The 26354-nt window shown below is 38.0% G+C and overlaps 1 protein-coding gene across 1 annotated transcript in view; it reads left to right on the top strand.

Moving 5' to 3' along the window:
• The window catches only part of VKORC1L1 (vitamin K epoxide reductase complex subunit 1 like 1), a 52403-nt gene extending 29376 nt beyond the window's left edge, over positions 1-23027 (top strand). The window contains exons 3-4 of the mRNA XM_044673033.1: positions 15271-15380; positions 21362-23027. Coding sequence (XP_044528968.1) covers positions 15271-15380; positions 21362-21588 — 337 coding nt within the window. The 3' untranslated portion in view covers positions 21589-23027. The remainder of the gene's footprint in view (positions 1-15270; positions 15381-21361) is intronic.
• The last annotated feature ends 3327 nt before the right edge of the window (positions 23028-26354 follow it).

The following is a 26354-nucleotide window of genomic DNA, read 5'->3' as shown; positions in this document are numbered from 1 at the left end:
TAAATGCTTCTATCACAAGTTAGTTTTATAAGCAAAAAAGTGAAGCTGTGTAAATTATTGCTAAAAGATGGACTTCTGAATCCACCTACTGTGGTGGATTGACTGTAATTTGGAGTAATACATTACTTTCGTCAAATTCTTTGAAAGTATGTAGTTTAGTATTATAGAAAAATGTAAGGGTTCTTGACCTAGGTGGTTCAGTGGACTTAAATTGGGAAGATTCAATTTCCTGGTTTAAATCTGGCCTTAGACACTTAGTAGCTATGTGACCCTAGGCAAGTCACTTCATCCTGTTTGCCTTAGTTTCCTCATCTGTAAAATGAGTTGGAGAAGGAAATGGCAAATCACTTCAATATCTTTAAAGGCCAAGAAAATCCAAATGGGGTCCTGAAGAGTGGGAATGGACTGAAAGGACTCAGACTCAGCAACAACTAAGGGTTTTTTCTTGTCTATACTTCCAGGTTTATTAGTGTTCACAACTTACAAGCAGTTTAATAGGCCCCTTAATCCTTTGATAACAGGAAATTTGGGGGTGATGTGAATAGGTTTCCATCAGAATCAATATTCTTGAACTTCTCATTTATTCTTTATTTTAAGACCTACTGAACCCCCAATTTACCTCAGTATTCTGAATTAATTTAGAGTATACCGATTTGATTTTTAACCAGTAGAAAAAGTTCTACATCCTTGAGGTTTGAATGATTCTTGTGCATTTTGTGAATTTTTTTTTCAAAAAGTGATCCTGATATACTTTGGGAAATAGATGCATTTTTATCATACTTATTTTTACTACTACTACTACTACTACTACTACTACTACTACTGATGATGATGATGATGATGATAATTCATATTGTTTTCCCTTTTAAAAAGAGAAACTATCTTTAAAAATATATTCTCATTTCATCTTCACTGTAGCCAATATCCTTATGAGGAAGATAGGGCAGGTATTATCTCTTTTTTACATATGAGGAAACTGAGGCATGCAGATGTTAAATGACCTCAACGAAGTTAAGGTGCTATCAGTATAGGCTTAACAAAGACTACAACAGTCATAAATATTTTTTTGTTTTTTATTTTGTTTTGTTTTTAAACCCTTAACTTCTGTGTATTGGCTCCTTGGTGGAAGAGTGGTAAGGGTGGGCAATGGGGGTCAAGTGACTTGCCCAGGGTCACACAGCTGGGAAGTGTCTGAGGCCGGATCTGCACCTAGGACCTTCCGTCTCTAGGCCTGACTCTCAATCCACTCAGCTACCCAGCTGCCCCCATCATAAAGATTTAATAGTAGTTTACATCTTCGTGGTGAAATAACAGATCTCTAGCATTTATTAAGTTAAATAGGATTAGGTAAGAAGGTAAGTTTTTTTTAACGACTTAGTGTTTTTAGGATGAAATCTTTGACCAAAGATTTAGTAAGAGTTTCTGTTTCTGCTATTAAAGTCTTAACATTTATTGAGATCATAGGGCACTTGTCATTGGGAGATAATGAAAGTCTTTTCCTTGTTTGAGAGGATTTGATAAACTTAAAAATCCACAGGAATTTTGTGGTCACTTTGTGTTGTTCAGAAGTATGAGTTCTTTTCCGAAGTCTTGCAATGCCTCCTCTTCCTTCTTTTCATGCTAATGCACATAATTCTGTATTGCTGGGCCTTCTCTAGATCTGTAGTTATGAGGCAGAGGGATTCTCTATATACTTTCTCTGTGCTCTGCTGAGTTGTTGTAAAGACATTTTGTATTAATCAGAAGTGGGAAGTGTAACAAGCACTCTTTCCCCATCTAAGGTCACTTGGTAGCTAGATGTCTGGGACTGTGGGAGTTATTGATGATGCTTCATCCCAAAGAGAGATGAGGCCAAAATATATGGCAGTTGGGGGAGGTGGTGATTTCAGTTTATTTATTTTACCTGTTGCTCATTTCAGATTTAGTTCTCCCTGGAATGAGTGATTACAGTGAACATGTTGTTCAAAACAAAAGTAGAAATGTAGAGATTATGTAAAAAAATCTTAAATGTTTGTATGCAACATAAGCAGAAGTAGAAGAGCTCCATTGAAACAAGGGTGGTACATTATTCCCTTACACCAGTACAGAGAATATCATTTAAGTTAGGAAGATCTTTTTCTCCCTGCCACATTTAATGAAGTTTCCCATGATCAGCTAGTTGAATACTGTGCAGATAGAACACTAAGATGGGAATCAGAAAGACCTGAATTCATTTGTGGCCTCAAACACATACTAGTGATCTTGAGCAATGCCACTTAACTACTGCCTGCCTCAGTTTCCTTAACTGTAAAATGGAGATAATAGCACCTTTTTTGTAGGGTGGATAAGATAAAGTGAGATGATATTTGTAAAGGACTTTGCAAACCTTAAAGCGCTCTTTAACTATTTTCATAAACTAATATAAAAATAGTATGGTTAAATATGGGACTAAATAAAATTTTTGCGGAAAGACTTTGAGAAAATAGTCATTTTTTTAACTCTTTGGGAAAGTTACTTGTCCTTTTCTAGACTTCATTTTCCTTCCCCATCAACCCTCTTTCTGATAAAGTGGTGATCGAATTCAAGATACTAAACGAGGCAGTCATTTGTAGACTTGGTCAATTTGAGGATTTGTGTTACTTAATTATGAAAATTGTTATAAGGGCTTTGCTGTTGACTTCTTCCTTCTAATTGGTGGGGATGGGGGGAGTGAGAGGGAAAGAAAATAATTGCTTGTTAACTGAAAAATTTTAAAGAAGGGGGAGGGGTATGAATGGAAAGGATCTTCATTTCTTCCCAACTTTAATATTCAGGATTATTTCTAAAATTTACCAAGAAAAATGTGTTGTCTCGAGGCAGCTGGGTAGCTCAGTGGAGTGAGAGTCAGGCCTAGAGACAGGAGGTCCTAGGTTCAAACCCAGCCTCAGCCACTTCCCAGCTGTGTGACCCTGGGCAAGTCACTTGACCCCCCATTACCCACCCTTACCAATCTTCCACCTATGAGACAATACACCGAAGTACAAGGGTTTAAAAAAAAAATGTGTTGTCTCCAAATAGAATTAGAAGGTACTATCAATCAAGATGAACAGAAGTTTGTGTGCCCCATAGGAATAAAATATTAAGTTGTTTGGGTTTTGAACATTGAAAATTTGACTTAGAAGCATCCCCCTTCCCCCCCCCCCAAACAAATTACATTTTTTAGATTAATGTGCTTGGTTTATAGTGTTATCTCCTGTAATAGTGTTTTAAACTGTTTAAACTATTCTTCTCCTCTTCTCCCTCCCCCCCCTTCTTTTCCCCCTCCTTTTCCTCCTCTCTGTGTTTTAGGTTCAGTTGTATCTACTACTTATTGACTACATAGCCTTGGACAAGTCACTTAACCTCATTTTCTTATCTATGAAATGCATGCCATCTCTAGATCAAATTAAAATCTTTTGAAATTGTAAAATTCTGTTTTAAATAAATTTTTATCAATTTCCCTTAAATAGTACTTAAAAGGTAAATAACGCTGATTTTAAAAAAATATTTTTTCTACAACTTCTTTTAATAAAGAAATACCCTTTATGTTTTTTTTTTTTTAACCCATACCTTCTGTCTTGGAGTCAATACTGTATAGTGGCTCCAAGGCAGAAGAGTGGTAAGGGTAGACAATGGGGGTCAAATGACTTGCCCAGGGTCACACAGATAGGAAGTGTCTGAGGCCAGATTTGAACCTAGGACCTCCTGTCTCTAGGCCTGACTCAATTCACTGACCTACCCAGCTGCCTCCAAGAAATAAACAAAATAGATGAACAATGAACAGCAAAAGGCTAGTTTGACTGGAAAATATAGAAAGAGGAGGAGAAATACATGCTGAGTCTGGTAAGGGAGTCTTCAACCATACAGATGGTAAAGGACTTTAAATATCCAACAGAAAAGTTCTTATTTTATTTTTTATTTTATTTTATTTTATTTTATATTTTATATTTTAATTTAATTTTAATTTTATTTTATTTTATTTTATTTAGAGAGAGGCTAGAAGAGCCACTGGAGTTTCTAAAATAGGCAAGTAGCACCACCCCTCTTGGGCCTTCAGAGTGCCCATTCTGAAACTCTGGAGGATAGATTAGAAATGGGAAAAGTTAGAGGCAGGGAGAATTTTGTAAGAGGTCTGTGAGAGCAGAGAGGAGGGAGTCTGTTGTAGAGATGGTAGGGAGATCAACTTGACAAGACATAGCTACTGACTGTACCTGTGGACTGGAGAAGTATGAAAATTCAAAGCTGCTCAGTGATGGTAAATTTTTTGCCTTCTTCCTCTTGAGAGGTGATACATTATATTCAAGAAAGAAAGCATACAGAGCCAAGTTGGTTGATTAGAGGCAATCTAGCTGAACTCTCAACATTGCTCTCTAAATAACTTGAAAGTGAAAGTAACACCTCAAATCAAATTTTGGAGTGGCAGAGCCAACAAAAAGCTCAGGGTAAGAAAATTTTCCAGCCTAAGAAAATTTAGGAGATTGGCAAAAATTTGTGACACCAGGGTGGAAACTTGACCAGAACCCACATATGTGGAATCAGTGATAGGGGCTAAAGTAGCAGCTTTGAGGGCTGTTAGCCAGGCGATGGCAAGGGGGATTGAAACAACTGGTCAGAAAGAAATTATAGGGGACCCTTTTCTGGTACTGGATACAGCTGGCACTGATTGGAAACTTTATTGCCCATACATAGTCTGGGTGGCAGTTCCAGGGTGAAGACTTGGGGGTTGGTCACAAGTGAACAGGGGCCCTAGTTGGAATTCTGAAGCAGAAAGTGTTAGGACTCGTGGCTACAGTAGATCAGGGGCCTTTCCTGGGTAAAGATCAGAATGTATACCAGGAGAGCAATGACCAAACCTTTCCCAGGATCACCTTAGAAGCACCAAAAACTTATAGAACCCCAAAAACAACCCCAAAAAGCCTAAAACTTGAAACAGTGCCCCACCACCTCCACCAGATGAGTGGGGCCCAAGTTTTAACATAAAGTTCAGAGTCAAGAAACAGGCTGAGAAAATGTGCAAACAAAAAGAATTTGATCATAAAAAGCTACTGTGGTAGCAGGGGAAGAGACCAAGATATAAACTCGGACAACAGCGTGAAAACAGCTACAAATATAGTCTCAAAAAAAAAAAATGTTAGCTGGACCCAAACTCATTAAGAATTCTTGAAAGAGTTAAAGAGCTTAAGAGTGGTAAAGGAAAATTTTTTTGATAAGAGAATTAACAACTTGGTAAAAGAGGCACCAAAATTACTGAAGAAAATATCATTTAAAAAAATAGAATTGTCCTAACAGGAAAAGAGATACAAAATCTCACTGAAGAAAATAATTTCTTAAAAATTTAAATTGGGCAAATGGGAGGTAATGACCCAGTGAGTCATCAAGAAACAAAGCAATGTCAAAAGAATTTTTAAAAAATAGGAAAAAATGGGAAATATCTCATTGCAAAAATAACTGATCTAGAAAAAAGATTGAGGAGGAGAAATGATTTAAGAATTATTGAACTACCTGAAAAACATGGTCAAAGAAAGAACCTAGACCTTTCTGGAAATTACCAAGGAAAACTGCCCCAATATCTTGGGTCCAGAGAATAAAATAGAAATGGAAAGACTCTACTGATGGCCTCCTGAAAGAAATCCCACAATGAAAACTCCCAGGAATATTATAGCCAAATTCTGGAACTCCCAGGCCAAAGAAAGAATACTTCAATCATCCAGAAAGAAACAATTTAAATATTGTGGAGCCACAGTTAGCATCATACAAGATTCAATGGCATCTACAGTAAAGGAGTAGAAGGTTTGGAATATGGTATTCTAAAAGGTAAATAATAACTAGGATTATAACCAAGAATAGGCTATCCAATAAAACTGAATGTTTCTTTTATCAGTAACAAATTAATAAATGAATGAAAATCTTTGAAAAAAAGCAAAAATTGTTGGATGTTTTAGTTTGTTTTCCTTAATTGCATTTCTTTAAGAAGGTCTTCTCTTAAGGACATAGAAACAGTGTGGAAAGAACCAATGAGATAAGTTTTGTGTAAGGGAAATTACCAGTCTTATATGCAACAAATTATATTTCTAAATTCCCTTTTCATTCACCCCATGGGGGTCATAAGTAAAATTTCCATGAGATCACAGAATTCAAATGTACTTCTGGGCATAAAAATGGAGTTTCCACTCTGTTCCTTTTCTTTTTTTTTAAAGAAGTCTGATCTTTGCCTCTGAGAAGCCATATTTTATGGAAATAAATTAATATATCAACCACAATATTCTTAAAAAATCCAAAGCAATATTCAATGTTGCTTTCTTTTATTAGGGGACTCAAATTTACATAGTTCTTTAAGATTTACAAAGCGCCTTGTATACATGATCTCATCTGATAATTATAACCTTATGTAGGGATAATTCCTCTCTTCTCCTATAAACTGGTAGGAAATATCTTCATTATATAGTTGAAGAAATTGAGGCTAGAGAAAAGTTAACTTGAACAAAGACACAATGGAAGCCAGTGCAAGAACTAAGCTCTCTTGTCCTCGAGACCAGATTCTATCCAGTGTGCCACCAGAATTCCATGGTGAAAGTGAGCGACTTTGAAACTGTCTTCTACTGTTGACTATCCTTCAGAACCTCCTGAATCCTTTCTCTTCTCTAGGTATTCATGAGTCTTCCCTCTCTTGTGTCTCTTCCCAACACCTCAGTGTCTTTTAAGAGAATCTACCCTCATGCTATTCCCCCTAAACATAAGTCTGCCCCAGCACTCTGCCTTGAGCTTCTCTATATGCTCTCATGTGGTGTTTCCAAGGGTTATCTCTAAGCAGATCACTCCTAGATCTATACATCCTCCTCTGATCTCTTTCCCGAGTTCTAGTTTCACTAACTGCCTGTCGAACCATTTAAACCAGATGTTATCTTTTCCCCCAAAACCTTCCCTTCTGGTCTCCCAGTTTCACCTCCTTGGACCCCTTCTGTGGCCCCTTGCTTTGCCCCTCCTGTTCCATAGTACTACCATGCTCACCTGCTTGCTATTTTTAACACAAGTTCCCTTCTCTGTTCCTTTGTGTAAATTGCTTTCAGTATTCTCCTTCCTCACCTTCCCCTCCTTAGAATCCCCAGCTTCCTTTCAGATGCTATTCAAATCCCACCAACTACTAGTGCCATCTGTGCTACAAGTACTTTTTTGTCTACCCTTTAAGTGTCCTGCTTATATTCATAGGTGTGAGTTTTCTTCCACATTAGCATGCTAATTAACCCACAACTCTTAGCACAGGACCTGTCATACTATAAGACCATAATAGAATTAATATTTGTTATTGTTTTTTTTTACTGTCCTATAGAGTAAAGGACCAAGAAATACTGATACTACTTTGTGGCACATCTAATTTTAAAAAGAGAAAAATAGCAGGTTAACAAAACCAATATATCAACAGGGGCTTATAGTAAATTCATTATTCCACAATTATAATTTTTCACCTCTACAAAGATGGGAGAGATACATTTTCTCAACTTCTCTCTGGGGCCAAAGTTTGTTCATTATAGTGACAAAGCTTTCAGTTTTGTTTTTTTCGTTCTTTCTTTTGGCACACTTTTAAAGGGTTTTCTAAAATAGAAAATTACACTAGGGAAAAAGTATCCCGCAGAATGTGGGACAGTCACCCAATTAGCACAAAGAGACAGTTGTATTACATAAAAAGGATCACTGAGGAAGCTGTGATAGCATCAGAAGGTGGGTGTTATGCATAGATAAGATGATTTGTAAAATTTCATTAAAACTTCATTTATAGGATTTATAGATCTAGAGCTGGAAGGGCTCCCAGAAGCCTTCTGATTCAACCCCTCATTTTATAGAGGGGGGACGGAACCCAGAGACAGAAAGTACTGAACTATCTCACTAAGTTACTTTAACTTCCTAAAGATCTGACAAGTGTTATTTATAAAATATCCAGATAATAAATACAAAACTGGAAAAGATAGCTAATTCACTAAATTACAGATGATTAGGCCAAAACTATAATGCTAAATAAGATTAAATTTAAGAAGGAAAAATAGAAATTCCTAAATTGAGGTTTTAAAATCTAATCATAGACAAATAAACACATCATTGTAATAGGTTATCCTGTAGAAATGGCAAATAGCAATCATAAAAAACCTTTTTTTTTTTTTGGAGTTACAGATTTACAGAGAATTTTTTTTTAATAACTCTGAAAGGCAGGTATTGTCAACAATCCTTACTTTTCACTCATGAGGTCAAATGAGTTCCCCAAATGTCACAACTTCTTTCTCCAGAATTTTAACTTGAGATTCTGACTCCATTTTCATGGAGGAAAGAATACAAAGAAATGTGTAAATATTATGGACAGAGCTGAATAGCACAGAAAAGAAAATTAGAAGAAGAAGACTATGCATATTGGCTATAACTAATTTTTTAAACAAAACAGAAACAAAATATTTCTAGTTACACCAAAAAGACACTGAAAGAAATCATAAACCAAATAGAAGTCACAAGCCAAATTTCTATTTTCTGAAGATTTATTTAGTGCAAAAAAAAAAAAAAAGAATCCTTTGAAGTAATTGTATTATTTGAATTCCCACTGCATATTTCCATTGGGCTGGATCCAGTTATCATGTTTTACATAGTTTTAAGTTTGAATATTTGTGATAAGTTCAGGAGATTCATGATTCTCTAACTGGGTCCTGACCGTTTGTGTTTTTATTTGGAATTTTAGTCAAACCAGCATTTGTTGATTATCTGTGTATGCAAAATAGAGACAGCAGCTCTTGCGGAAAAAAAGGTTTGGGAGTTTTAGCTGAACAGAAAGACAAAATTAGGTAGAGTTTCCAAGAAAGCCAAAACAATTGTTTATCAATCAATAGTCATTAATTCTAGGGCGTGATGGTGAACCTATGACATGCATGCCAAAGATGGTACACAAAGACCACTCTGTGGGTATGTGCCACTCACCAGAATTGGTTACTAGAAAGGCAGAGGGACTCCATGGAGCTTATTCCTTTCTCCTCACCACTGTGCCTCCCCACCCCTCTGCCCAGCAGCCCAATGGAAGTGTTTACTCCTTCCTCTGAGCAGAGCATCTGGACCACTCCCCTCCATTTCTCACTCCCCTGTCTGGGGTAAGGTGGTGAGCCTGGGGGTTGGGGAAGGCATGGCATGTAGTCTCTAAAATATTCTAAAAGGTTTGTCATCACTGGTCTGTGGGCTCTATGTGACCTCTAAGGGCCATGTCTGACAATCTTAAGTCTTTTTCTCACCTGGAATTTATCACCTTTCAAGTGGAGGAAGAAAATGCTTTGCCATACTGAATAGTGTTGACCCTTCATGCTTCCTCAAGCCACAGGGACAGTCAATAGCTGTGTCCTCTCAAAGCAACCTCCCTACTATTTCTCCAGTCAACCCCTCCTCTCTACTCACACATACCTCTTCACTCTTGCTATGATTTACAAAACCTTTCCTCCTACCATTTCCCATTTCCAATCCATCCTCCGCAAAGCTCCATAATCATCACTCCTAAAACCCAAGATGGGTGGTTCTACTTCCCTCTTCTAGAAACTCCAGTGGCTTTTCTGGCCTCTTTCTAGGATAAAATACAGACTTTCCTGTTGAATATTCAAAGCCCTTTACCATCCATAAGGCTGTAGACTTCCTTTCTGGGTTCAGTACCCATTTCTCCTCCTCTCCCACTCTTATACTTCAGTCAGAAGGACCCTATTGCTGTTCTCCATGCATAGCTTTCCCTCTTCCACTTCTGGGACTTTGTATTGGCTATGCTACATGCCAAGGATGCTCTCTCCTTGACTTCTCCCACTTTGGAACCTTTATCTCCCTTCAAGGCTCAGCTCAAGTCCTACCTCCTCCATCAAGAGAACTTTCCACATTTTCTGCTTCTTAGTGCCCCTTTTCAGATCACTGGGTTTATTTCTTTTATACATATATCTGCACACTGTCTCCCTAATTTAAATGTAAGTGGAAGCTCAAAGTCTATTTAATTTTCTTCTATGTATCCCTAGTGCTCAACATTGTACCCGATACAGAACATGTGCTTCAATAAATGCTAATTTATTTATTCCGTTGGTTAGAGTACTGATGTTTATTTCAACACTTAAACACTTTATTTTTTTAATTTAATTTTTTAATTGATTAATTAATTTAGAATATTTTTCTATGGTTACATGATTCATGTTCTTTCACTCCCCTGCTTCCTCCCCTCTCGGAGCTGACGAGCAATTTCACTGGGCTTTACTTGTATTGTTGAAAGTCAACATGCCCAATCATATACCTATCGAACCATGTGATCAATCACATGTTTTTCTTCTGCATTAAACACTTATTCAGAGGAAGGAAATTTCTTACTCATTTGCTGTAGTCATTCATAGTATATTTAGTCTTTTTTAGGGACAAGGGCTGGTTAATGGTAAAAAAAAATTAAGATGAAAAGAGGGTGAGATTTTAGGTTGCTGAAATCTATTACATCTTCTTGTTCATTGGTGCTATTCATCTTTCAGTTCACTTGTGTATGGCTGATTTTTTTAAGAATATAAGAATATTTGGAAAGCAAGACTTAAAATTGTGCTTTAAAAAAGTTACTAAAATATCCATACTTCTGGGTATATTAACTTCTAAAAGATCACAAACAGAAAGAGAAAAGTCCCATACATACCACAGTATTAATCAAGGCACTTTTTGTAGTAGCATAGAACTAAACACAAGTAGATGCCCACTGATTAGAGGGGATTGGCCAAACAAATAGTGACACACACACATAATGGAATATAATATTGTACTGTAGGAATGATGAATATGAAGAATTCAGGGAAGCAGAGAAAGATTGTATGAACTGATTTAGAATAAAGTAAGCAGAACCAGGGATATCCACACTATGACCACAACAATAAAAATGGAAAGAACAGAAAAATGCAGTGGAATATTGTGTAATTAGAATGGCTGCTCTGGACCTCAGAGAAATACTGGAGCAATTAATCTTCTTCCTTTCATTACAGAGGTGGGGAGACAATGGATGTGGAATATTTCCTATATGGTCAGACATGATCTATTTGTGAGTTAATTTTGATGACCAGCTTTTCTCTTTTTAAAAACCTGTTTTTATTAGGAATGCATTGCTGGGTGAAAAGGGATATATTTGGAAAGAATGTATTATGAGAACAAAAGGCATCATTAAAATTAAGCGAATTATTTTTCAAAGTACAGAAGGACTATAACAAAACCTAAGTTATTTTGAATGTAACCAAGTTGGCTAATTGAGGTTTGGATTTTATTGTTAAGATATAGGAGAAAGGGTGAAATAGACTATGCATATTTTGAAAAATGTCCCAGTGGCCAGTAGAACCAAGAAGATGGAACCTTTCCCCTTTAGTTTCAGGCCTGGATAAAGAAGCTGGAAAAAACTTGAGGGGGTGAGGTAGAAATATCTTAATAAATCTTCTTTCATTCCCCTGGGAAAGTGTTGCATGTTTCTGACTTAAAGCACAAGTTGCTAGAGAAGATGAGAATTTATGTGAGAGATGAACAAATTACATTTTCTTTCTTTCTGTCTGTCTCCTCTCTCTCTCTCTCTCTCTCTCTCTCTCTCTCTCTCTCTCTCTCATATCTTGTCGATTCTGCTTTTATCCAAGTGAAATGACTATCTGTTTGGACTCCTGCCACAATTCTTAATTTAAAAAAAACAAACCCCAATACTTTTGGAAGATTCACTGTGGATTACATTATATCAAGCCATACACTTCTCCCCTCGTTCACTTAAAATGAGATTTATGAAAATGTGCTTTTTGCAGCTTTTGAGTATGGTGTCATTTAATCACATGAGTTAATCTGGTTTGAATACATTAAAATTGAATATATTTCATAGAAACCTCCCATTGAAGGAACCTTAAAGATCTTGTAGGTTAACCCCCTTCTGATGCCTGAATTCTCCATCTGTGGTGGGGATGAGGGATTTGCAGTGGGACCTTGGGGTAGGGGAAGGACCCTTCAGATAGTGTGGTCAGAATGTTGACCTTGGAGTCTTGGAATCAGACAAATCAGACTCAGTGCCATGGGAAAGTCATAGCACCTCTGTGAGTCTCAGCTTTCTTATCTCTAAAGTGGGAACAAGACTACCCATTTACCTCAAGTGTTGTTGCCAGGCTCAAGTTAGATAATATATGTCAAGGGCTTTGCAAATATCAACTATTATTAGTGGGTTTATTTATACCTCTTAAGTACCTGAGCCCTGTTTGGGCACTTGAGGGCTAGTGTCCCTACATTTTGCTCTTATCTGCTTATCACTTATGGAGTCTAATTCTCTCTACAGTATAATTCTGTCTTTTCACCTTGTAAGAAATGCAAATATATTATTCAACTTGCTTGCATTTTTTTGCTAGGATTCTTAGGACCTTTTGTTTCCATGTAAAAGAGGCAGTTTATTCTAATTTGTAGAGTGTGGGGTCTGGAAGCCAAGAACCCTGAGTTCAGGTCATGTCTTTGACAAATACTGGCCTAGCTGTGTGACCCTGGGCAAGTCAGTGAACTTTCAAATGTTCTAAACAACTCTCCCAAACTCTTAAAACTTCTGTCTTCATATAATTTCTAAGATCTAAGAGTAATAAGGGGTAGGCATTTGGGGTTAAGTGACTAGCTCAGGCTCAAACAACTAGAAAAGTGTCTGAGACCAGATTTGACTCCCAAGGCTTCTTATCTCTGGGCCTGGTGATCTATCCCGTGTTGCCTAGCTGCCCCTGAGATCTGGATTCTGATTGCAGTAGCCACATTGAGCAGATTCCAGTGAGACCTGGATGAAGTGCCTGAACTCTTTGGTTTCCCCATATATAAAGTGGGAGACATAAGGCCTGCTTGGCCTGGCTCCCCAGGTTGTTAATGGGATCAAGTGAAACCATGTGTATGAATTGGGACCAAAAAGTAGCACCCTCAGTTATACTTAATAGTCATAAGCTGATTTATACCTATGTGCCTTTTTAAGAATTATTTATTTCCACATTTTTATTTTGGCGTAGTCTGGTTTGCAAAGGCTATTTTATTTAGGGCTTGTTAGCAGGACCTTTGAAACAGATCTAGGTACAAAAATCTCATTAGGGATAGGCACTAGGCCTGTGTTTTTAGTATCTTGAGATTTCCCCTCTAGCAATACAGTTGTATCCTCTCAGCAATTTACAGGTTTTAGTGATCTGGCCACAGTCACAGGAGCAGTATGTATCATACCTGATCCCAGGACTTGCTGGCTTTATATCTGCCTTTTGGAAATCATTTCTCATGTGTTCATTGTGGGTAGAACATAGCTCAGTGCAGCATTTTCAGCAAATTCCCATCAAATCATAATTATGGGGGCTGTGAACTGCTTTAGAAAAGAGCTCAAAGTGTACAATAACTGGCTTATACTGGATGCTCGTTGGAAGTAACCCTGATACTTTTCCTTTGTCATTGGGAGGGGCTGAAGTTATAATTTGTGCAGGGGGCTTGCAGTGCTTGGTAGAAGTTTGAGGGTGTGAATTTCTGGGACAAACATCGCGTTGTATTCCCCAAAATGTAGCTATTTAGATTGAGTCTATGATCAAACTATCAGTTTATAGGTGGGTGTTGAGTCTGGCTCCCATGCCATCATGGCAAATGACTTCTACTCTATTTGTAAATAAGTACCACTACCCTAGTGTGATTCATAAAGCAGAGTATCCATCATAAGACTGAGAGTTGGAAAGGACCTTGAAAATCAGTAATCTCCTTTAAGGAAAATATTGCCCCATTTTTATCTTTGTTTCCTCAGTGCGTGGGGCATGGAAGAATCATTTCATAAATTCTTGTTGGTGGAGTGACCATCTGGTTCAGTTCCATCATTTTTTATATAAAGGAACTGAGACCTGGAAAGGTTAACCTACCTGAGGCCACTAACTGGGATACTCTGGTGCCCTAACTCCAAATTCTGGGCTGGTTTCCCTTATACCGCATTGCCATCTTTTTTTGACATTATCCGTATTTGGGACCACATTTAGGTTTTTAAAGTGTTTGATTACTGATTTATGATTTTTTCTTGTTGGTGTTAGCAAAGAGGGAATTTGCACGCAGTTACAGAGTCCTTTTATTTAACTTAATTTTTGAGTTTGAAGATTATTTTAAAAAAATTTAAAAATGCAATCAGGTTAGATCAAGTTTAAGGTCAGATTATACTGTATCAAAAATTCAGTATCTCTTTCCTTCCAAAGAGAGAATATTAAAGGATTTAAATCAAGACTTAAAATAATCATTAAACTGTCCAGCAAACCAAAGATAGATGAATGGGTGAATGAAGAGTCTGTAATAGTTTTGTCTTTTAAAATTATACTTTAAAAAGAAGTAGTCTTTTCTATTTTATCTCTTGAGAACCCAGAAGTTTCTATGCTTGTTTTCTTTATGAAAAGATCATAGGAGGTGGCAGCTTGGGTGGCTCAGTAGATTGAGAGCCAGGCCTTGAGACAAGAGGTTCTAGGTTCAAATCCTCAGGTACTTCCCAGCTATGTGACCCTGGGCAAGTCACTTAACCCTCATTGCCTAGTTCTTACCACTCTTCTGCCTTAGAACAAATACACAGTGTTGATTTGAAGAAGGAAAAAGAGAGAGAGAGAGAGAGAGAGAGAGAGAGAGAGAGCGAGCGCTCTTGAAGACATCTCATCTGGCCTTCTTGATTTGCAGTTGAGAAATTCTTTGAGGCTCAAAGAGATTAAAATGACTTATCCAGGGTCCTACAACTAGCAATCATCAGAAGCAAGTCTTCTGCCTCCCAAGTCCAGCTTACTATCTATCAGTTTTCAGTGTACAACCTTGGATGAGTTTAGTTAGCTTAACTGGATAAAATATTTCACCAATAATATTAATAATGATAATGAAAATGGCATCCCTGTCAAGAAATTACTTTATTCCTGCTATTAGGAGGCAAGAGATGCTGAAGTCAGCATAACACAGTTTCAAAAATCAGTGTGTCTAGTGTGTTATCCAGGTATGTATACAGATTGGCATTTTTAAGTGTATTAACTTTCAAGACTAGATTTTAAACTAGTGCTCCCATTTAGTAATAAATACTAATTTATTTAACACAAAACTTAAAAAATAATTTTCCTCTTGTGGACAGATGACTTGGCTTTTAAAAATAATCAGCGGACAAACATTTATGACGAGTGTGATTAAATAGTCTTTTTTTAAAAAGTCATGGTGTGTTTGGGGATTATTTTAGGTAAAAAAATATGTGGAAATTCAAATACAGTATTATTGATGTTCCTTCTTTTACAGATGGGGTCAAGGATTTGGTCTTTTGGGGTCCATCTTTGGAAAGGACAGTGCAATAAACCAGCCAAACAGTGTTTTTGGACTTACATTTTATATACTACAGCTGTTACTTGGTAAGTATTTAATCAGTATTATAAAATCCATTTGTTGTCACTTAGCGTGTTGGGCCAAAAAACTACTTTTAATGTATAAAAAAGTGATTTGCTAAACAGTGCTTTATTAGTAACAGAACCCACATTTTGCAACACTTTAAGGCAATTATTAAACATCTGATATGAATATAGGTGAACTCATATATTTAGACAAAATAAGGGTTTTCAGAATCTAATGTCTAGGATAATCTCTCCAAAAGTTATAGAAAATCTTTCTAATACTGTAAATAATGACATAATACCAGAAATTGTCCTCCAAATCTGTTGTTTTACAGTGTACATTTCAGAACTTGATCGTTTTGCTTTATAAGATGGTTGACATGAAGTAGTCATTTTGAATGAAAAAAGATTCTCTAGAAGATCTGTAGGACCTTGCCACCAAGAGACAGTATATGATAGTACCCGTATCTATCATGGTTCATCTCCTTCTACAACCTTTGGTGTGATAATGCTCTTCCTGGTTATTGATTGGTCCAGAGAACCCTAGCTCAAATTTCTCCTGTCTGATGTGGCTTCCTAGTGGGCCATGTTGACAAGGATTTCATGGTCACCTTAGGATATGAGGGCCCACCTGTGGGGTTATAGGCTTCTTCAAACTATGATGTACTGGAGTATGCTTGTTGAATATCTTTTCTGTGTTGTGGCTGTCAGCCTCCTTGTAGTAATCTCTTTTTTAAATAAACATGCCATACTTCCAGTTTTTTGCTTATTAGGTTGTAGATTCCTTATGATTTATCTAGATTAAATTTACACTGTAGTCTGTAGTTTGGTAGCACACTAGACACAGAATCACTGTTCCATATTGTGGTTTTTAGTTTTGTTTTTTGACCTGAAGCTGTGATTTTAGAACTCATTAGAAAGCTTCCTTTAATAGTAAAGATTGGCAGCTGTTCACAAATTGGAATCATAGACCATTGAAGCAGGTGTAATTTGAGCCTTAGCCCTTGGGCCAATCAGATCCTAGGAGGAACTTTGTCACTTTGTGGACTGAGGGTGAGGGTGGGGTGGATGAAGGGATGTTGTAAAGGAGGACCCTGAGATTAGTTAACTTGCCCAGGGAATATCACCTGTATGTGTCTGAGGAGAGACTTAAACTCAGGAGTGTCTGACTCAATCATAGTCACTTATCTGCTGCTTGCTCTTAGCTGCCTTTCACTTCATACCTAATAGTTGAGTAATCTTGTTATGCTCTTGGGAAGCAATAGTGTAGAATGCAAGAATATTAGCAATGTAAGAATTTCTACCATGGATCAAAACTATGGTTCTTTCAGTGTTCCATATCTGCCAAGTACTAAGAAATATTTTCAGGAAGGTCATGATTATTTGATTATGCTTTTGACTTCCTGGGGCTTCTCACATCTATAAAATGAGGGGCTTGGATGCATAGACCTCAAAGGAACCCAAGACGTCTAGCTTTAAGTCTTTGATAATGTAGTTCTGCTAAGACCTCTCGACTTTCAGAAATCAGGGACAGACCCCCAAACATGTTATTTCTCTTACTAACTTGCAATGGATCTTGCCTCCACGACTTCATCTAGATATTCTTTGTACATACTTGTTTTCAGTCTATCCCTTCTTTTAGGGAAATGAATTCTAGGACTTGACTATTTGCAGTATAAGTGAATACTTACATTTATTTGTTCAAGAATGAACTTAAAGCTTCCTTGGATGCTCCCTAGTTATCTAGTGTTCCAAGAATTGTTGGTGAAGAAAATCTGTTTATCCCTACTCATGTCCTTCATAGTTTTACTGATTTAGAACCTACTTTCTTGCACATTTTTCTTTTCATAAGGAAGTGTTTTGATCCTTTAACTTGTCTTCTATGGACTCTTCTCTCCTTTAGGTATAGTACTTATGACAGGGGTCGGCAACGTATGGCTCTTTCTGCAGGAGCCATAAAGTCCATTTTTTTTCAGGCGCTGTTACAGGAGCGCCCACTGTGAGCATTGTATGGCCCTCAGGAAATTACATTTTAAAAAATGTGGCGTTTATGGCTCTCATGGCCAAAAAGGTTGCCGACCCCTGACTTATGAACTACATGGAATTTAGCTGTAGACAAACTATGAGTGTGTACAAAGGTAGGATGTTTTTAGACCTTTCTATGGTAATTGACCAGTCAGTGGCAAGCCTTCTGGCCACCATAGTGCACCAAAGAGATCTCTGAAGGGGGCAGACTACAGTGACCCCAGGTCCCTTTCTTGTGCTGTCAATACTACTAGATTAATTGTCTTTGAAGTATATCTTCCCCCAGGCCCCATGACCTTATTTTGTTTGGGCTGGAGGATATGTTACTTTTGTGTCCATACTTACAGCATGGGGATTTCTCTTCATCTCTTTTGTCTTGGGGTTTTCTGATGCAGAAGAGCTTATTATTGCCTGTAAGCATATACATTTATTTTTTCATACACTGTGCCATTTGTAACAACCTTTTTTTTTTTTTTTTTTTGCTTTTTACCCTTACCTTTATTTTTTTAATTAAAAAAATTTTTTTTAAGATTTTGAATATTTTCCCATAGTTATGTGTTTCATGTTCTTTCCCTCTCCCCCAAACCTCCCTAACCCCACTTAGCCGCCACACAATTCCACTGGGTTTTACATGTATCATTGTTTAAGACCTAATTCCATATTATTGATAGTTGGACTAGAGTTATCATTTAGTGTCTACATCTCCAATAATATCCCCATCAGCCCATGTGTTCAAGCAGTTGTTTTTCTTCTGTGTTTCTACTCCCACAGTTCTTCCTCTGAATGTGGCTAGTTTTCTTTCTCATAAGTCCCTCAGCCTTGCTCTGGATTCTTGCATTGCTGCTAGTAGAGAAGTCTGTTATGTTTATCAGTCTATCAGTGTATCAGTCTCTGTGAACAACATTCTCCTAGTTCTGCTCCTTTTACTCTGCATCAATTCCTGGAGGTCATTCCAGTTCACCTGGAATTCCTCCATTTCATTATTCCTTTGAGCACAATAGTATTCCATCACCAACAGATACCACAATTTGTTCAGCCATTCCCCAGTCGAAGGACATTCTCTCATTTTCCAGTTTTTTGCCACCACAAAGCATGGCTATAAATATTTTTGTACAAGTCTTTTTCCTTATTATCTCTTTGGGGTATAAACCAAGCAGTGCTATGGCTGGATCAAAAGGCAGATAGTCTTTTAAAGCCCTTTGGGCATAGTTCCAAATTGCCATCCAGAATGATTGGATCAATTCACAACTCCACCAGCAATGCATTAATGTCCCAATTTTGCCACATCCCTTCCAACATTCTCCACTTTGCTGTCATGTGTAACAAGCTTTTTGGGTCATTCTGCTCTATACGCTTTATCTAGAAATGTAATTGTTAATTAGACTCTCTAAGCCATTTCTTATCCATAGGAATCATAGAATTTTTAGAGCTACAAGGAAGCCATTTAGCTTAACTCTCATTTTATAGATGAAGAAAATAGGCCCAGAAAGGAAGAGAGTACTTTGACCAAAATCAAATATTTTACACCATAACTTTGATCTTCTTCTTAAGGCATTGCTGTTTCTTGTATATATGCCTGCTGTCCCTGCCAACTGATTTGTTTAATTTTTTTTTTAATAACCTTTGATGTATTGAGCATTAGGGCTTTTTCAGAGTTTCAGGAGACTACATCCACCTTGTTCCTGTTTGGCCCGTTGCTTACTTTACTTTCAAAAGAATTCTAGATGAGGTATGCACAATTCCTCCCAGCTGACATTGAGATGCCTCTCTCCCAAGGCAGCTAGTGCTGAGGAAAGCTGCCAGCTAGCTATAAGATACCCTCTCTCTTCTAATGTTTATGTTGTAATATATTAAAAGTGCCTGTGATAGATGACAGTTGCCCAGTGATATGAGATGACAGTGTGTACTAGGCTGCATTTTGGAGCTTTGAGTGCATGTGCTGTGTGTGAGACCTCTTGAGTGTTACACTGGTAAGTTACACTCTAAGACCTCAAGCTTTTGGTTACCAAAGATAGATTTCCTACACAAATTCCCCCAACTTCATATTCAGGTTCATGGGAATGGATTGATATCATTGAAAGCATATTAAAATGCTAGGCATCTTTTGGCATGTCAGGCCTCCAAATACTATGATTTCATATAAAACACTGGCACCATAACGGCTCACATGGACTTGTTGGCCCAGAGGAGGCTGAGTTCTTGTATACCTAAAGCAAGTTGTCAGTACTAATATATTGTTGCTACTGTATGGCTTTCTTCTGTCTCTTCCTTCCCCAGATCTATTCCTTTCTTATTTTATTCCCTGTCTCTGAGCTCTGTTCTGCTAAAGAATTTCTCTGTAAAAGGTGATTAATAGAAGTCCATCCCTTTTTTTCAGAGGACTAATGACACCACAGGGCAATGACTTATTTATGAATTGGATTTAAGTGGGGCAGAGTTACATAAGGTCATCAGCCCCGTTTCCTCTTCTGGAATCATTGAAATCCATTGGCAAGTCAAAAGTCAGGATGGCTGGTTATGGCCTAGGATGCAATGACTTTGGCATCTTCGATGTCTGCTCAAGCTCTAGGTGCCCCACAATGCCATTCACCTTCATGGCCAGTCTATTCCATTGAGGGAATTCTTCATGTGTGTGGTAGACATCTCCCCAAGTCACAGCAGGTTTGATGTCTGTCTCCTCAACCTGGTTTAGTCCATCTGCTGAGATGGCTTTTACTTGGGTGTGGCTATAGCCTTGGAACCACACGTGAGAGCTGGGTAACAGGTAGACACCAAAGGTGAATGAGTAGCCCTGAAAGGACCCCACAAGTCCTCACACTAGAGGCCTTCCTACACATCCCATACACCCCAATGAGGGCCTGTCAAAGGTGTGTATATAATGTATGTAAATCTGTCCATATTAGAAATGTGAAAGGCCAGTGGGGTATAGTAAATAGAGTTGGCTTCACAGCTAGAGAGATATGGGCTCCAGGCCTGGCTTTGACACATCCTGAGCAAATGACTAAACCTCTCTGTGGCCCAAGTGTAACTTTCTAAGAGTAGAAGTTGTAGGGCAGGTGCAGGGTTCACTACATTGGTAGAGATGGCTTCCTTCCCTGGAGACTTCCCATGAAATTCCAGGTGTGGTCCCCTTTTCTATTCTATTGGAAATGCATTGACAAGTTTTCTATTATAGGGAATCTTGTGGTGATTTCATTAAGTAATCATCCTTTATTTTTCTTGGATTTTCATATATTGTGCTTTATCAAAAATAGAAAATACCTATTTAATAGGTAGTTATCCAGATGGTAGGCTGTCTCCCAGAGTTCTGTGAGAATTAGGTTTCCTGTAATGTATTTGAATCATTTGTTTTTGTCTTGATGCTATCCATGTGTTTTTGAAATGGTGCTTCAATGAAAAAAAAATGGAGGAGGGAACATTATTAATATATGAAGAATGAGGTGGATAGTACAGCTAATGAATGCCTTGAAGAACCTCATTAAAACTTAATGGCCATCCATGGATTCCTAGCAGAAGAGTTCCTGAAGGTCCTCACCCTAAGAAAGTGATTGGGTTTTGTATGCTGGACTAATAGACCTAGCAGCATGGAGAGGTCACTAATCACTATTTTTCTTGCTAAATGACTTGCCTATTTTAAAAATGCAGCAAAAGAGAAAAAGCATCTGGAAGCAGGTATGGGGTTTGGGAAAAGGGAAATGGAAGGAATTTTGAAGTTACTTTCCCTGCAATATTGACAGCCCCCAATGGGAATGTTGTAAATGGGGAGGGTATCTGCAGAAACAGCTCTATTTGACCAGCCTATTCTGCAGTTTGTGTGCTGATGGTTTTAAATGGCAAACTGCCAAGCTCATGGTCATCTTTTAGCAAGTACTACATGTCCTCTGTATAAGGCCTGGGACCTGGGCAACTGCTTTCTCAGGGAGACCTGAAGGCACCATTGATTGACTGACTCTGGTACTGCTCTCTCTCTCTTGCAGGCATGACGGCCAGTGCAGTGGCAGCTTTAATCCTCATGACATCATCCATAGTGTCTGTGTTAGGGTCCCTATACTTGGCCTACATTCTGTACTTTGTGCTGAAGGAAATTTGCATTCTCTCTTTTGTCACATACCTGCTGAACTTCATTCTCCTTATCGTCAACTACAAACGACTCGTTTACTTGAACGAAGCCTGGAAACGGCAGCTGCAGGTGAAACAGCACTGACCCAGCCTGGCGAGCTCTGAACGGACTGTCTGGAGACCCTTTGTCCATTCGGTTTATTTTGCAGTAATTTTTTTTATTCTTCATATCAGACACTTTCCCTAAGAATCTTCAACTGATTTTTAAAAAATCCTATCAATTAGAAGGGGCCCTATCTATTTTCTGTGTCAATCTTCCGTTTAAATATGGAAACAAAAGAGGATACTCCGAGCCAATCAAAGACAAGCTTTAACTTTCCTTTGAAGATGTTTCTGAAATAACAAAGTATAGTTTTTTTTCTCCCCAATCCCCTATTGTCAAGTGAAGCAACAGTTGCTAGTAATTCTCTTACATGTATAAATTCAGTTTCAGGTATTAAAAATGTGATCATGACATGAAAATATTTTAGAATAGAGATACTGTATTAAATATTGCCATGTTTACAGTATGTAATACATTTTTAGCCGATGGATTGAAACATGTAGATTCAACTAGAATCCATTTATGTGATATTGTCAATAAAGGTAGAAATATTGGATCCATCCCTGCAGAGCTCACTCTACAGTTTAGTTTAAAGTGTAGCAATGAAGAATTTTCAGCTCATAGTTGACTAACGAAATAGTGGAAGGAGTCAGGAAGCCCAGCCACGTAGGTAGCGTCTCAACAAAAGCACTAGTAGCTGTGGCTGCAGGGTTAATTAGCCAGCACTTGGACCCTAGGGGTGTTGGGCCCCTTCCCTGCACCTCTTCTTTAAGGAAGAAACTGAAGTTGAAAGAAGGCCCCAGTCAAGCTTGTATGAAGTCACGAAATGGGACCGATTGTTACCTACACAGGATGAGTGACAGAACTTGGCCACAAGGAAGGTGTCTCTGGGACATGAAAGATGGCAAGGGGAGTGGGGAGGCATAGCTCCTTTAAGAAAGGTCGAAGATATTAACTTCTTAGGGGTCCTTAGGGGCTTCATTTCTTCCAAAAGTTGAGTTTTCCTGCAGACATTTTTCATTTGAATTGGTGCCAGACAGCCAAGCAGTGTTATGACTCACTGGTGACAGGTATATGAGTACGCCCAAGGACTGCAGAGGAGAATGACAGAGGAGAAGCCCATGTGGCTTCAGAGTGATTTCCCAAGTGGCTGAGTTCTGCACTAACTAAAGAGCCCTAGAGTTGATCTGGTTTAGAATCTCAGATTTGTGCTATATTTAGAAGTGAACTTTCGGCTTGACACCCTGCACTTCACAGGAGACTCAGTCTACTTAGTAGGGAAAAGAAAGTTCTGTAGGTAATGAAGGGAGGGAGGCTTCAGGAGTGCTGGCATGGCTCCTAGAGGAGTCATGAAAAAGTGCAGGGTGAAGAAGTTTTTAAAAAGCTGATTTGAATAAATCCAATGGAAATTGTGACAGTGTGTTTCTATGGTCAACATCCTAAAACAATATTAAAAGTGCCTTCTGTCTTCAATCCTTAAACCAAATATTTTGTGTGTTGAACTCGGCAGGCAGAAGTGTCCTTGCTTCCCCCTCCACCCCCCCCACATGAATGGATTAGAAAAACTCAAAGTATGTAGAGAAGCATTCCATGTGGTCATTCTGGTCCTTAGGCTGAATGGTAGCAATAGCATTGGTTCCAGTTCCATTAGCCATCACGTTCAAGTGGAGCTGACCAGCCTTGGGGAATTAATGCATGATGACTTGATTTGCTCTCTCAGTGAAGGGGAGGTCAGACAGCAGGCTTAGGAAGCCAAAATCTGGAAAGTCAGCAACAATGTGGTAGGTTTGTTTTTTGTTTTTTTGTTTGTTTTCAACTAAAATCTCAAAGTTCACAAATCTATAGCGTTTTCTTCTCTACAAGCAGATACATTAGGGATGTGGATGGTGTACTCTAAATTACTAACCATTTTATTTTAAAATGGCCCTAATCCAGTTGAAACAGAAACTTCCTTTTCCTGTGAATGTGAATGTTGAAAGAACAAGTATCATATATTAATTTCTTATACTCTAATGGTTTAAGAACACTAGAAGACAACGATGCTTGAATGTCAACGATATTTTTTTTTTTGAAAGAGAGTATTGATAAATTTGTGGGAAATTCCACAATCGTGGGAAGTTCCGGTTCTACTAATGCAATTCATTAGTTCTCTTATCTGATATTTGGGAGATGGTCTAATGATTGAGAGTGCTGCAGTGAAAGTAACATCACTTATGAAGCACTCTGAAGGTTCTTGTCCTGACTTTTTCCATCTCCTTTTGTATGAACCAACAGCATAGAGTTCAAGCTTGTCTTGATTTTAGTTCTCTCTCAAGACACCTTGAACTTTGCCAAGAGGACGTGAGTCTAACATTCAGCTGGGACCCTTACGGCTTTCCTTTCTTCTCATAAGCCTTAGGGGCAACACCACTGGTTAATATATTGTATAGAAGTTATTTTGATACATTCCTGTGACTAGTAGACTTAACGTACTTTTTTCTCCACAAAAGAGATGAATATGTGCTGCCTGGTGTGTGAGCTTAGCATTCATTGTAACTGTCCTCATAGGCGCCTGTACTCAGAGTAAGAATCTTGATTTTGTGATTTTTCTTTTTTGCCCTCAATTGACTCTGCCCTACACACTGCTCCCCCCACCCCAAAAGCCACTATATTTGTCAAATTTAAATGTTGCTGTAGACTGAATAAGCATTTTGGATTGGGTATAATGTTTTAGCCTGCTAACTCATTTTGCCAACGACTTTGAAGAATGGGTTAGGCCGGAAAAGGATAATTTAAAAAAACTTTCTTAGCTTTTTTTTTTTTTTTTTTAGCAAGATCTTTTGTAGTTCTTTATTGGTGAATTGACTCAGAACAAATGAAGTTCTCTTACACACTTTTTGTAAGTCTTGAATGTAATTTGATGAAATGATAAAACCAAGTTTGAGGTTGGATTACAAATTCTAGGGGGCGGTGGGGGAGGTTTGGGATTATTTTGTTTTCCTTTCTGTTTGTGTCATCTGATGTCGTCTGGGGTGAAAACCTTTTCTCTTCTGGTGAAATAGCTCAGGGTTAACCAGTTGTGTGCCAGGAATTGTACTTGTATTTCATGCAACTTGTCATTAAATCCGTTATTACTAAGAGTCCCAAAGTGTGTGGACTTGACTAATTTCAGACAGAAGAGCAAAAAATTAATCAAAAATCAGCTGCCAGAAATCTTTGGATTTCATGGGCCACAGGCACATAGGAGAAGGCAGAGAGGTGGAAAATGATGAAGACCATGCCCTGACCATCTTCATCTCTTGTGGCTTTCTATTTCCATGGACAAGCAACAACAAAAAGCTTCAAGAGTGTCTTCAGTTCTTTTAGAATCTTGGATTTGTTCTTTGAGCTTGTGGTGGAATAGGAAGGGTTTTGGGGAAATTTCCAGACTTGACAGTTACTGTTAGCTGGAGAAGTTCCAGCTGAAGATCAGTGTTAGACTAATTCCCGACAATTCACCTTCAATGCCTCTTTGGGATCTACTCACCTGGAAGAGGCAACATAAACATGGACCTCTACTGACCGTCAGAATCGTCCCATTTGATGCTTCAGCCAACCATGGGGGCTTTGAACTTAGGTGGACTACACTTCAATAAATCGTCTGATAAAACTTGACTCTGATTTGGCCAACCTTAACATGATCCTGACACATTAGTCCAGAGAAGGCGAAATGTTCCGTTTCTATAAAACAGGCTTAAAGCATGGCCTCTCAATATTAGGCATGGGTTGATTTGTATAGTGTGTTCCATCTGAAATATTTATTACTAGTGCTTTAATCTCCAAAGTAAACATTCATTTAAAGTGGAGTCACTGGGCAGATATTCCTTTGAGCAACATTGATTTATAATATTCCATGAAAGATTTGGGACACAATTTTTCTAACTGGTAGGAAAAAAAACAGCAACCCTGTAAATATGTAAGAATGTTTATTTGTTGCACAGAACTTTTTGGTATAAAATAAATGTAGACATTTCCTGTGGAAGTCTTTGCTGCAGTCATTCTTAGCCTGTAGTTTTGCATTTCAAATCTGGAGCTTGAATGAACCCAAACACAGAAGCCTTTGGGGCCTCCAGCTGAGCCTTAGACACTTCTTTAAAAAAAAAGTCGATACTTTTCTAGAAGTGTACTGAATTGTGATTATTCATAAAAAAAATTAACTTGTATGTCATTTGTTGAGTCCCTCGAGATTCAAGTTCCTGGAATTCCTGCGATTTTATTATGTGACAGGTATTTGGTTGTCTAGAGTCAAGAATCAATGATTTCAAGGGGTTAACTTTATAATACTTCAAGTCTACAAAAATGTGTTAATTGGTTTTTTTTTTTTTTTTTTTTTTTTTAGTTTCATAGCTTTGGTTTCATGCAACTTGGATGAACCTTTAGAAGGATGAAACCTTCTAAAGTGGTGATGTAGTGAAAAATGCTGTGGCGTTTAAGCAAGAAAAAAACTCCTTTTGAAATATATGCTAAAAACATTCATCTTCAGTACGTGGAATGGTTGTGGGTTTTGCTCTCCTGATGCCCCAGGTCCAATGAAATGGGCCAATGTCTTAATTTATAAAACATTCATCATATCAGTTGTAAGTGGAGTCATTTTTGGTGTGGCTCTTGTAGGCTAATGGTTTTATGGGTGACCTTGTCCGTGCTGATGCTCTCTGTGAATCTTAAAGCCATTATGTCACTGTGGACAGGAGAAATGGATGGTTCACTAGGGGACCAATTAAGTGCCATTTTAATGGGGCCGATTTGATAGGGGGAGGGTGCTTTGTTTAGAAGGGCTAGACAGCATAGTA

Source organism: Gracilinanus agilis, chromosome 4 (genome assembly GCF_016433145.1).
Source record: "Gracilinanus agilis isolate LMUSP501 chromosome 4, AgileGrace, whole genome shotgun sequence".
Lineage (NCBI taxonomy): Eukaryota > Metazoa > Chordata > Mammalia > Didelphimorphia > Didelphidae > Gracilinanus > Gracilinanus agilis.
This window is presented reverse-complemented; position numbering and strand designations above follow the sequence as displayed.